The sequence below is a fragment of the Musca domestica genome, unplaced genomic scaffold, assembly GCF_030504385.1.
Source record: "Musca domestica strain aabys unplaced genomic scaffold, Musca_domestica.polishedcontigs.V.1.1 13, whole genome shotgun sequence".
Taxonomy (NCBI): Eukaryota; Metazoa; Arthropoda; class Insecta; order Diptera; family Muscidae; genus Musca; species Musca domestica.
The window spans coordinates 15,451,828-15,465,877 of NW_026712172.1; the positions used below are offsets into that span (position 1 = coordinate 15,451,828).

The 14,050-nt window shown below is 34.6% G+C and overlaps 1 protein-coding gene and 1 long non-coding RNA gene across 2 annotated transcripts; one reads left to right on the plus strand and one right to left on the minus strand.

Moving 5' to 3' along the window:
* Positions 1–1,350: 1,350 nt before the first annotated feature.
* LOC101892465 (uncharacterized) lies at positions 1,351–1,985 on the minus strand. The gene is made up of 2 exons (XM_005190962.4): positions 1,872–1,985; positions 1,351–1,671 (listed from the first exon to the last, which is right to left on the minus strand). Exons 1-2 carry the CDS (start codon positions 1,879–1,881, stop codon positions 1,403–1,405), a joined length of 279 nt encoding a protein of 92 aa, XP_005191019.2. The 5' UTR covers positions 1,882–1,985; the 3' UTR covers positions 1,351–1,402.
* A 13-nt stretch (positions 1,986–1,998) lies between these two features.
* LOC109613683 (uncharacterized) lies at positions 1,999–2,328 on the plus strand. The gene is made up of 2 exons (XR_002195145.2): positions 1,999–2,141; positions 2,202–2,328. It is a non-coding gene; the product is annotated as an uncharacterized LOC109613683 (long non-coding RNA).
* Positions 2,329–14,050: the final 11,722 nt, after the last annotated feature.

Here is a 14,050-nt window from a genome sequence, read left to right on the forward strand (position 1 = left end):
CATGGACACGGAGATAAACAAAACACAAATTGGACATTTGAATAGAATTATTAATTGGAAATTTTTGTGAATGGATTTCAAAGGTGAATGGAAAAAGGCAGAAGAGGAGATTTGAATTTTAATTAAATTATGACTTAAGTGGTAATTTGGATTTTCGAATTAATTTCGTGGGGAATGAATTAAGTGAAAAGGACGTGTAGAAGGTCTTCTCAGCAAAGAATATCTACGGAAGGTGTTCTAAAAATAAACAATTTTAAATTCGGCTGAGCCAAAGCTTTTTATACCCTCCACCAAAGGGTCTGTGGAAATCACTCTAGCTTCCGAACGAAATTAACTAGGTTGATAAAATTTTGCACATATGTATATTATGTCTGCAGGACTTTTGGAAATGAAAATGTGGGTCCACGTTTTGGTATAGCCCCCATATAATGGTACCTCCCAATTTTCTGTATTTTGCTGATTTTAGCCACATTATTCACCGGAATTGTTTCAAATTTGGTATTTGAAGTTCGTAACGGATACTAATGCCTATGACAGAAAATTGTCTATACAGGTCCACGTCTTCATATAGCCCCCATATAACGGTACCTCCCGATTTTCGGTATTTTCATGATTTTAGCGACGTTATTCACCGGAATTGTTTCAAATTTGGTATTTGAAGTTCGTAATTGATACTACAGCCTAAAACAAAGAATTGTCTGTGCAGGTCCACGTCTTCGTAGAGCCGCCATATAAGGGTAACTCCCGATATTCGGTATTTTGATGATTTTAGCGACATTATTTAACGGAATCGTTCCAAATTTGGTATTTGAAGTTCGTAATGGATACTACAGCCTAGGGCAGAAAATTGTCTGTGCAGGATCACATCTTCGTATAGCCCTCATATGACGTTACCTCCCGATATTCGGTATTTTCATGATTTTAGTGACATAATTCACTGGAAATATTTCAAACTTCGTATTTAAAGTTCGCAATGGATACTACAACCTAAGACAGAAAATTGTATGTGCAGGTCCACATCTTCGTATAGCCCCCATTTAGCGGTACCTCCGATATTCGGTATTTTGATGATTTTAGCGACATGATTAACCGGAATTATTTCAAATTTGTCGTTTGAAGTTCATAGTGGATAATACAGCCTAAGATAGAGAATTGTCTGTGCAGGTCCATTCGATGATTTTAGCTATTTTGATGATTTTAGCCACATTTTTTACCAGAATTGTTTCAAATTTGGTGTTTGAAGATAATACAGCCTAAGACAGAAAATTGCCTGTGCAGGTCCACGTCTTCGTATAGCCCCAGCCGAACTTACATCTGTTTTACTTGTTTTTTTTTTTTTTTTTTTTAATAAGTCTTTTTTTATTTTTTAAATATGATTTTGATCAGTCTAGAACATCATCATTTAGTTGTTGGCAGGGCAAGGATTGGTCCAGGTCCATTCATTCCAGGCAACGCATTGACCCTTGGCTTCATCGAACAATTGGGCATCGGGACAGTGGATCATTTCAGCGGTGCCAGTGGCAGATTTGCACTCCCAGTAGCCGGTAGGATCCCAGAAATTGCGAACGGGTACATTCACGTTTTTGGTGTTGCAAGAGGGCATGTTGTTGCTATCGGCGTCACAGCACATGCCACAGGCAATGAGGCAAGCCAAGAGAGCAAAGCAGAAGACTAGAAGAGAGGGCAAAAAAACGGATACAAGTCAATAAGAGAACACGAAAGCAAGTTAGCTTCGAGGAGAGCAAATTTCGAATTTGTGCAGTCAAGGGGAAACTGAAGGGCTAAACCTCAGCACTTCCATTTCTTTCCTCCTCTTAACCTTGAACTTTGTTTTCGTCAAATTTCCGTTGTCTGACTTCCAAATAACTTACCGAATTTCATTTTCAGTGATTGAAAGTTAGTTGCCGATTCGATATGAGCAAAGGAACTGATACTGATTGCCCAATTCAGTTTAATATTTATAGTCAATTGGCAATAATATATTTTGATAATTTTGATAATGTTTCAAAATTGTCAACAAAATTTCTATTAATTTCTAAAATAATTTACACATTTTAAATTGGTAGAAGATAAATTTGATAAGATAACTCTTAGGTACTGAAAATAAACTTCGAAACAGCGATAGGTGGATGCGTGTGGAGGTAAGTGCAACTAAAACAAAAACAACTAAAAAAGTGCATTTTTTATGACTAACTTTTCAGGGACCACAAGAAGGAGGATTTTTAAAAGGATCATCAAGCTGGGAAGTCCTTGAAATATATTTAAAAAAATGTCCAAGATTTTTGGCAAGGAAAACCTAAAAAAAGTTCTACAAGTTTTTTTATTTTATTTTATTTATTTATTTCTTTTTTTTTTTTTTTTTTTTTTGATGAAGTCCTTGAAAATTCATTAAATTTTATCAAAAAAGTCCTTTAAAAATATTTTTTTCTACGAAAAAAAAGCTGCGATTTCCCTTCGATCTGCAATGAACTTTAAACGGCGTTCGCCTTATAAAACCCTTTTTATGCTTCTTTGAAGACTTTTTGAAGCTATTCTTTTTTCTAATTTCTGTTAATTATACCCTACACCTTGAAAAGGAGGGAATATTAAGTTTATCATTCCGTTTGTGGCATCCCTAAATATCCGTCGTAGAGTAAATACATTAATGATCAGCATAAAATTCTATGCCGACGTTGTCCGTCTGTCTATCTGTTAAAATCACGATACAGCCCACATTATTCGACTAAGAGCTTCAAAATTTGATTGGTATTGAAAATGAGACATATTTGTCCACTTTTTGGAATGGTCGGTGGCGAAACAAGTCTTCAAAGGCAAGCCAGGAGGAAGAGGAATATTTACTGACGAGCCGAAGGACAGGGGAGGCCAGAGTGACTCCATAAAAAAGCTGAGACCCAGCGAGACTCCAAAACAGAGCTGAGGGCCAGAGAATTTCTTTGGATAAACTTTGATATTTTTTAGTGCCAACCTTGCTTTCCAAAATACTCGAGATACAATAGTCCAACGGATTGGTATCCGGAGATTTTGGTGGCCATTCTGTGCTGGAAATGAAGCCAAGAACCTCATTTTGTAATCATTCTTGGGGGAAGCGTGCTGAGTGCGTTTGGTGCTGAGACCTGTTGGAATGTCCAAGTTCTGCGCCAAAATGTTTGCGTCCTCAAGGCTTTAATACACCCTCCAGAATATTTTCGCGATAATATTCGGTATTTATTCTGATGCCACGGTCGATTAATACGAGCGGAAAGCGACCATCGGCTGTTTTGGCGGTCCACACCATGGGCGCCATGGCCGGCGCTTGGCCAACCGAAGGTGCACATTTTCAGCTGACCTCTTTGGCAAATAAACACGATCATTTTGTTCGTTTAAAAACTTCTGGACAACGAATGTTTTCTCATCGGCATCGGAGAAAACCAAATTCGGCAGTTCACCACTTTCGGCCAAGCGAAGCAACTCTTAAGCTCTTTTTTAATCTATTTTCTCTCTCTTGCGGTTGAAGTTCTTTCACTTTTTGGAATTTGAATGGTTTTACCCCAAACTCATTTTTCAATATTTTCCGAATGGAATGGAATATTGCGATATGTTCAGCTCACGAGCCATTTTTCGGCCACTGTGACGCGGGTTTTGATCAAGTCGCTTCTTTACTTTTCGAACCATTTCTGCTGATGTCGATGCTTTCTTCCATCCACTTCCTTGACGTCGGGCTACGCTACATCACATTTTATAAGAGTTATAAATATTCAAAATATTGGCCCTTTGTTGCCCATATTCGACGGACCCATCTGGCAACGCCATAACTTTTGACAGAGATGTCACATCGCTTAATGACATAACGCGTTTGAAGCGTCAGTCCAAGCAAATTTTTACCATGAACCAATACACGCCACGCGAGCGCTCTGAAATAGTTGAAATTTACAAGAAGTCTATTGTGAAAACTCAACGTGCTTTTAAAACATTAAAAAATGTGAGAAGTGCGCCTTCTAAGAACACCATTAAGCGTTTATATGAAAAATTTTCGACTGGTAAGGCTCTTTCTAATCCGAAAAGGCCATATAAAAGTCGACCAAGGCGATCGGCCGAGAATATCGCTGCCGTACGAGCCAGTGTTGAGAGGTCCCCAACAACATCCTAAAAACGCCGTTCTCAGCAGTTGGGCATGGCTCGGTCCACTTTACAACGGACGCAAAATTCAATTGACGCAAAGAATGTTGCCTGCGGACAAGCCTCGTCGACTGGAAATGGGCCCAAAGGGTCCAAAGGTTCGTCAAATATGGGCGCAACCCTGTATAGTCTTGATCAGCATAAAATTCTATGTCGATGTCCGTCCGTCTGTCCTTCTGTGGAAATCACACTAGCTTCCGAACGAATTGAAGTAGATGGTAAAATTTTACTAAAATGTATATTATGTCCGCAGGATTTTTGGTATTGAAAATGGAGCATGTAGGTCCACGTCTTCGTATAGCTCCCCTATAACGGTACCTCCCTGTATTCAGTATTTTGATGATTTTTGCGACATTATTCACCGGAATTGTTTTAAATTTGGTATTTGAAATTCGTAATAGATACTACAGCCTAAGACAGAAAATTGTCCGTGCCGGTCTACGTCTTCGTATAGCCCCCATATAAAGGTACCTCCCGATATTCGGTATTTTGATGATTTAAGCGTCATTATTCACCAGAATTATTACAAATTTTGTATTTGAAGTTCGTAATGGATACTACAGCCTTTGCCAGAAAATTGTCTGTGCAGGCTTATGACAAAAGTTGCGTATACAGGTCCACGTCATCGTATAGACCCTAATATATGGCTACATTCTGTATTTTGAAGATTTTAACAGAATTTTTAACGGATTTTATTTTTTTGAAAATTGCCAAATTTGTACCAAATGGTGGAGGGAATTCAAAGTTCGGCCCGGCCGAACTTACAGCTTTTTTATACCCTACACCACAAGGTGGTCAGGGTATTATGTCTTTGTGCATTTGTTTGTAACAGGCAAAAGGAAACAAGATAGACCCATAGTTCCTTTTGATGATCTGCATAGAATCACATTCCGTGTCGATTTATGCATGTCCATCCGTCCGTCTGTCCGTTCCACTGTCCATGTATTTTTGTGAACAAAGTACAGTTTGCATTTATTTCCCGAACCAGATGAAATTTTGCACAAATTATTTGTTTGGCCCAAGGACGAACCATATTGAAATTGGAGATAATCGGTAAAAATTTACATATAGCTTCCATATATATCTTCGTCCGATTTGCCTTTTACTGTGCACCAAACGTGTAATATCAGTCCGAATGGTATGGAATTTTGCATATAGATCCAGATTAAACCTAAAAATAAGCATGCCAAATTTAATCGAAATCGGTTCAGATATAGCTATAGCTCCCATATATATTATTCATCCGATTTGTTATTTTTGTCCTTCGCAGCTGTAATATGCACTCTGTAACAACAATATTTGGGAAAATATACCAAATACATCTCAGAAATACCTTTGCAAAATGTTATCGAGATCGATTCAGATTTGGATATAGCTTCCATATATAACTTCGTCCGATTTACCTTCGATTGTGCACCAAACGTCTAATATTTGCCCAAATTGGATGAAATTGGATGGCACTTACGAACGAATTGAGTCTAGAAGCTAGTATGCCAAATTTGGTAAAGATCGGTCAGATATAGCTATAGCTCCCATATATATTGTTCATCCGATTTGTTATATTTGTTACCCACAGCCGTAGTTTGCACTCCTTAACAACGATATTCAGGGAAATATATCAAATACAGCTCAGAAATATATTTGCCAAATTTTATCAAGATCGGTTCCAAGTTGGATATAACTCCCATATATATCTGTATCCGATTTCAAATTAATTGTGCACCAAATGGGCAATACAAGTCCGAATTTAAAAGATACAAATGCTTCGGCATATTTAGTCCTTTGAGTTTTAAATTATAATTATAATCATGGCGTCTATGACTGAATTCTCCCATAAAGACTTTTAATTTTTATGCGGAGATCTACTAAATTAGCAAAGTGGTGTAGGGTATCATAAAGTCGGCCCTGTCCGACTTTAAGACTTTATTTACTGTTTTTTTTTTAATTTTTACTTTATTTGCCATTAAAGGTTTTCACTACCCCTGAAAGTATGCTTCACATTTTGACACGAAGTATTGCCTTACAAATAACAACTAATAACAAATACTTCCCAGGTTCATTAATAACTATTAAAATCTATTTAACCCGATTAATGATAAATGAATAAAAAGCCAAAACATGTTCCCATCCTTTTCCACAACGGCAAGGATAAACAAGTATCTCAAACGGAAAGTAATAACAAAAAACAAATTACATTTGTAAATATTAACACAAAACCATGGTAGCAAGGGGTGTTTACGGAGACAAACAAGAAAATAATCATCAGCAGTTGTACTTACAAACAAATATGACGAGGCTGGGTAAAAGGGAGGGGAGGGAAGGGAAGGGGGAAAATTTGGTACAATCCTAGTAAAACAAGCCAAAGAACACATGAAAGAAAAACAAAATCATTTTTGTATCTCTTTTGTTGAAGAGAGTGAGTAAGAGAGGGAGGGGGTTGGGTAAATGAGTGCCCGACAAAATATCAAGTGCCGGCAAAGCACCAACATTTAACCATGGGTGGCAGGCTGGTGGTGATTTGTTGCTACTTCATTTAAGGGCTGCTAATAAATAATAAATGCCACCAAAAAGGAAGCAGGAACCAGAAAAAACAACAACAAAACAAATAACACTTGCAAATTACCAGACTGACATCAACAACAACAGTAGCAGCAAATTGACAAGTGTAGACTAACATTACTCATCCTTGAACTGCTCTTCGTTTTGGGAGAGCTAGTCACGTGGCCACATCACATCAACTCTTCATTAACGTTGGTGTTGTTGCTATGGCAGTCAGCAGGTTGCATTCGAATCTTGTTGTGGGTATTTTCAGGGTGATTACATTTTTAGCACTGGCAGTGGTAGTGGCTGGCCACAGATACAAATCTATGAGCAACAAGCCCTTGGTCCGAACACAATTTTGGGCAAAAAGGATAGAAACCACTAAGGCGCGTGTGAATTTCAATAATTTGTAGAGCAAACACATGCTCTGCTTACCCAGTAAGGGGTTAGCTGGGATATGCGATGAGATTTCCAATGCTGAACATGGTCTTCAGGGAGATTTCGGGGCAATAACGATGACGACGCTGAGGATGATGATGACGATGACATCCTTTATGGATATGACTTTTCTCACAGTTTTCTTGCAGGGTGAAATCCATGGAAACGCATTTTTCTCAGCCTCTTCAACCCCCTTCCTACCCATTTTCTTTGTGTTATTTATTTGTTTGTGGTTAGTAGTGTCATATTTATGACCATATAGTTTAATAATTGTTTTCTCTCTCGCTCAGCCTTTGTTCGATGGCAATTTATCTACCCCTTCCCCCCTCCTCGACTTTATTGTGGTTTTTGTTGGTTATTTTTCCACGTTAATTATTATTATTCGGAAACATTGTTTTCCCGAAAAAATTTAATAATGTGTGACTTTTTGCCAAAAAGTCGTGTGTCGCGGCTGATTGGATTTGCGTGCGACGTTGTGCACTTGTTTCCCCAAGGATTTTCAGAAGGGAAATGGGATTAAATGCGCCATTGAATGGCACTGCATGTCATAATATTTGGTTGTTGTAAATCATCAATGAGGGAATTGTAATGAGAGGGAATGGGGGGCAATCTAAAAGTCTACTATATACAGGAAGATCTTTTGGGGGTTCTATGGACACATGAAAACGGACCCCTATCGTGGTTTTAAAAAATATTTCCAAAGAAATTTATAAAATTTCCCAAGGACCTCCAAACGTACATTTTGTATTCTTTTTTAAGGGGCAAGGCCTTGTTTTTAAAATTGGTTTTCCTGACATTGACTGCCTCAAACAGCGGATTTTTTTTAATATTTTACAAGGGCCTTTTGGTCATCAAAAGTGGATTTTTTAAAAATATTTTTTCAAGGACCACCGATCGTGGATCTTTGAAAATTATTTTGTGAAGAACTATAACAAAATGTGATTTTTTTTAATATTCAAGCATTATCTGACCTCAAAACATGGATTTTCTAAAAATATTTCTTCAAGGCCTGTATCAAGCGTGTATTTTTTAAAATATTTTTTATACCCTCCACCTTGGAAAGGAGGGTATATTAACTTTGTCATTCCGTTTATAACATCCCTAAACATTCGTCGTAGACCCGATAAAGTTTATATATTCATAATCAGCATACAACTCTAAGTCGATTTAACGATGTCCGTCTGTCTGTCTGTCTGTTGAAATCACGATACAGCCCACATTATTTGCCGTAGAGCGTCAAAATTTAGCAGAATATTGAAAATCAGATATATCCGTCCACGTTTTGGTATAGTCCCCATATAACGGTACCTCGCGATATTCGGTATTTTGATAATTTTAGCGACATTATTAACCGGAATTATTTCAAATTTGATATTTAAAGTTCGTAATGGATACTACAGCTTATGACAGAAAATTGTTTGTGCAGGTTCACGTCTTCGTATAGCCCCCATATAACGGTACCTCGCGATATTCGGTATTTTGATAATTTTAGCGTCATTATACACCAGAATTATTTCAAATTACGTATCTAGAGTTCGTTATGGGAACTACAGTCTATGCAGGTCCAGGTCTTCGTATAGGTCCCATATATCAGTACCTCCCGATATTCGATATTTTGACGATTTTAGGTACAATACCCACCGAAATGGTTTGAGATGTGGTATTTAAAGTTCGTAATGGATGCTACAGCCTGTGACAGCAAATTGTCTGTGCAGGTTCAGGTTTTCGCACAGCTCCGATATAACGATACCTCCCCGTATACGATATTTTGATGATTTTAGCTACATTATTCACCGTTTATTTCAAGTTTTGAACTTGAATGTAGGTCCACGTCGTATAGACCTCAATATAACGGCTATATTTGGAATTTTTAAAATTTTAACAGAATTTTTTAAGGATTTTATTTTTTGAAAATTTCCAAATTCGTTCCAAATGGTGGAGGGTATTCAAAGTTCGTACTACTTTTTAACTTTTTGTTTTTTGTCCTGCTGTTCATCTTGGATATGTGCGTTGCTTATAGATGCTGGGCAAGGTGCATACGAGGTATAGTCTAAAAATTAAGTTTCAATCCAAAGATTACGCACTGTCAATTCAAAAGGGTAATTAGACCTGTTCTGCCATTTTATGGGCTATTACGATCAGTAGTTTACGAGATATCACGGTAATTGTGCAATAACTTTATAATTTAGAAAAAGACGAGGCCTTGAAAATACCTCGAAAAAACAGTGGCAATTTTGGGCAAACCAGGAGATTTGCGAGCGTCTTATTTAAGTTCCTGAAAAATGTTGGTCGGATATCTTTATTTTTGTATAAATATAAAGTATGCCTCCAACAAATATTTTGTTAAATAAATGTGTTTTAAAAAAAATAATTTCCTATTCCCCCCAAGGACTACCTATACTCCCGAAAAAATTTATATATTATTGCGAAAATATTTATTATAGCCCTGAAAAATATTGAACAGATATCTTGATTTGTTCAAGTATTTTGTCAACTAAATTTGTTTTTTTTTTTTTTTTTTTTTTTTTTGGGAAAAAATAAATTTCTCTTCCCCATAAATCTAACTAAGGTCTCGAAAAAATTTCAATATTTTTGCGATAGCCTTAGTTATAGCCCTGAACAATTTCGATTATATATCTTGATTCCTTCAAGGATAACAGCACTAAATGTTAGTTATGGCTTTCGCAAATATTTTGTGAAATAATTGTGTTTTTTAGGAAAAAAAAAATATATATTTTTGCGAAAGCCTTAGTTATAGCCCTGAAAAATTTTTGTCAGATATCTTAATTCGTTCAAGGATATAAACACTAAATGTAAGGTATGCCTCTTGCAAATATTTTGCCAAATAAATGTGTTTTTGTAAGAAAAATAATTTTCTATTCTTCCCAAGGACTACCTAAGCTCCCGAAAAATGTCTATATTTTTGCGAAAGCCTTAGGTCTAGCCCTTTAAAAAATTTGTCAGATATCTTAATTCGTTCAAGGATATAAACACTAAATGTAAGGTATGCCTCTTGCAAATATTTTGTCAACTAAATGTGTTTTTTTTTTTTTTTTTTTTTTGGAAAAATAAATTTCTCTTCCCCATAAGTCTAACTAAGGTCTCGCAAAAGTTTCAATATTTTTGTGAAAGCCTTAGTTATAGCCCTGAAAAAATTCCATTAGTTATCTTGATTCCTTCAAGGATAACAGCACCAAATGTCGGCTACATCTTTCGCAAATATTTTGTCAACTAAATGTGTTTTTTTCGGAAAAATAAATTTCTCTTCCCCATAAGTCTAACTAAGGTCTCGAAAAAGTTTCAATATTTTTGTGAAAGCCTTAGTTATAGCCCTGAAAAAATTCCATTAGTTATCTTGATTCCTTCAAGGATAACAGCACCAAATGTTAGTTATGTCTTTCGCAAATATTTTGTCAAATAATTATGATTTTTAGGAAAAAATTTATATATTTTTGCGAAAGCCTTAGTTATAACCCTGAAAAATTTTTGTCAGATATCTTAGTTCGTTCAAGGATATAAACAGGTATGCCTCTCGCAAATATTTTGTAAAATAAATGTGTTTTTTAAGAAAAATAATTTTCTTTCCCCCCAAAGACTACCTTGACTCCTGAAAGAATTTATATATTTTTGCGAAGGCTTTTTTATAGCCCTGCAAAATATTGAACAGATATCTTGATTTGTTCAAGGATAACAACACCAAATGTCGGCTACGTCTTTCGCAAATATTTTGTCAACTAAATGTTTTTTTTTTTTTTTTTTTTTTTGGGAAAAATAAATTTCTCTTCCCCATATGGGCTAATTAGGGTATCGAAAAAATTTATATATTTTTGCGAAAGCCTTAGTTATAGCCCTGTTCTAACCTGTTCAGTTGTCTGGTGGACAGCAATGGATAAAAAATGTAATACCAAAATATCAGAGAAGATCCAGCGAATTTACTGCTTATGCATTTGCGGCGCAATGAGGGCAACACCAACTAGGGCTTTAGTGACAATACGGTACGACACGGCCGTTGCGTCCCTAAAACTCAGAGCGACGGACGGGTGGATAAATAAAGTCCACGTTTCATACCAACAAAATATTTTTTACATATGACAACGGAAATCATTATATCGAAAGGATATCAGAAACACGGATGGACGGACAAACTATTGCGGATTTTTGAAAATATTTTTAAAATGTCAATAGTTACGGATTTTTTTGAAATATTTTTCGAACAGCAAAATTGAGGATTTTAAATTATTATTTAAATGATGGATCAATTATCATGATTTCTTCCTAAATATTTTATGAAAAATTGATAGTGGTTTTTCATTAATTTTTAATTAATTATCTGCTCTAATGATTTCATATATTTTTTTATTTATTTAGAAATCTCCCCGAAAGTATGCTGTAAATCATTTTGTTTAACAAAAAATAACCAAATCCAAAAATTTTTCAATTTTCCAAAGAAATATAATTTTTTGCACAATGGTCATGGTCAGCCTATTGAATTTCAATACAATTTTCTAATTATAACCAATTTCGGGTATGGCCTTAAGTCCTAACATACGTTCGTCCATTACCATTGTCCGGAAATCGTTCAGTTAGTCACCACGCAGCAACGCAGTTTTGTGGTGGCATTACACAAATGGCCTAAAAGTCACGAACTAATAATCTCATTATTATTAAAGTATTTCGAGCGGACCACACACCCACACGCACAACAGAACAATTGAATGCGGATAATAATGGGAAAATAGCAATAAACGGGAAAGAGGGAATGGAATTCCACAGTCAATTCCAACTCAAAGAGGCTGGTAATAATAATCCTGCCTATAAAAAGAAAACCCCATTCCACTCACCAACAGCAAGGCATCCAAATGATTGGAATAGGGAAAAAGTTAATAAGGTCCATGTTATTGGGTTATGGGAAGGGGAAGTGGTCGTCGTCGTTGTCGTCAAGAACAAAGCCAAGTTAATAAAAACCCATGCCATGCCAAAAGACTTAAGGGAAATACCAGAAATTTTTGCATGCTCTCTGCAGGAATTTGAAAAAAGAAATGGTATTTCACAAATGCCAATGGCAGAGATGAACTGCTCAGGGGGAGAGAGGTCTAAGAAAGAGGAGGAAAAGAAAATACTAATTCCCTTAAGTCTTCATATTGAAAGTATGTGAATTAGTCAATTATGTGCGTTCTAAGAGTTTATTAGTTATCAGCTCCAATGGGTGTTAGCAGATGGAAATAAAAAAACGTATAGCATACTTTTAGGAGTTTTTGAGAAGAATTAGTTTCTCAAATTAAAAAATATAAGAAGGGATTCTGTAAATTAGAAATTATTAAAAAAAGAAAAAATACGAAATACCATTATATTGGCCCTTAAAACATAGAACAAAAATCAAGAATATTGACCTTTAAATTATGTTTTCATTTTTAGAACTTGGTTTTTCTTAATTAACAATTATTGATCCTTGAAAATATATTTCTTATAAAAACAATAATAAAGGGATTAAGTCTGACCATTTTGCAACAACAAAATACTGTGGTATCCCGAACAAACAAGCGAACACTGTTCTATTTTTAAAATACTAAAAATTCAGTTTGGTTCTTCAAAAATATTTAAAAAAAAATCACCTTTGGTCCTTCAAAACTATTTGAAAAAATCTAATCTACGTTTTGTCATTTAAACATAATTTTCATTAATCTAATTTTTGATTTTGATTGATTTTCAAAAAATCCACGTTTAAACAAAAATACTTATAAAATATCAGCGTATGGTCCTTCCAAATTTTTTTTTAAAATTTACGTTGGTCCTTCAAAAATATTTATAATTTTTTTAATAATCCACGTTTACTCCTCAATAAATATTTATAAAAAAAAATTAATTCACGTTTAATCCTTCAAAAATATTTATATTTTTTAATAATCCACGTTTAATTCTCTATAAATATTTATAATTGTTTTTTTTTTTTTTTTTTTTTTTTTTTTTGTTTTAAATCCACGATTAATTCTCCATATAAATATTTATATTTTTTAATAATCCACGTTTAATTCTCTATAAATATTTATAATTGTTTTTTTTAAATCCACGATTAATTCTCCATAAATATTTATAATTGTTTTTTTAAATCCACGTTTAATTCTCCATAAATATTTATAATTGTTTTTTTTTAAATCTACGTTTAATCCTTCAGAATTATTTTTCAAAAATGTTCACTTTTAATCCTTAAAAATTTATTTTCAAAAAATCCACGTTTAGTCCTTTGATAATATTAAAAAAATCCACCTTTAATCCTCTAAAAATATTTTTAAAAAATCCACGTTTGGTCCTTCAAAACTATTTTTAATAAATCCAGATTTGTTTCTTCGAAAATATATTTAAAAAATCCACTTTTAGTCCTTCAAAAATATGTAAAAAATTGGTCTAAAAAATTTGGTTTTCAAAATATTAAAAAAATGGTCGTTCAAAAATATGTTTAAAAAATACACGTATATGCAACAAAATTCCCGTTTGGCCGATCAAAAATATTTTTAAGAAATCCAGATCTTTCTAAAATATTTTTAAAAAGTCCAGGTTTGGAAAAAAATATTTAAAAAGATCCAGTTTCGGTAAAAAAATATTTTAAAAAATCAAGGTACCTCAAAAATATTAAAAAATCCAGGTTTGTTCCCCCAATGGAAGATATTTCAATAGTATAGGAATCCTTAAAATTCTTCCACCAGCCCTGATGGCTTTCGTCAATGATAGACCATGGAAAGGTATCCTATTTCCAGAGCAATTTTTAAAGGTCTTCAAAGCTAGGCTTTGATTACTTGAACTTCGGACACAAACAGCTGATTGTCTTATGCAAAATGTGTGTTCAGCCTTAAAATATGCCACATATTTTCTTATAACTCATTTAATTTGTTTATCCGTAAAATAGCGTTATTATTTTTTT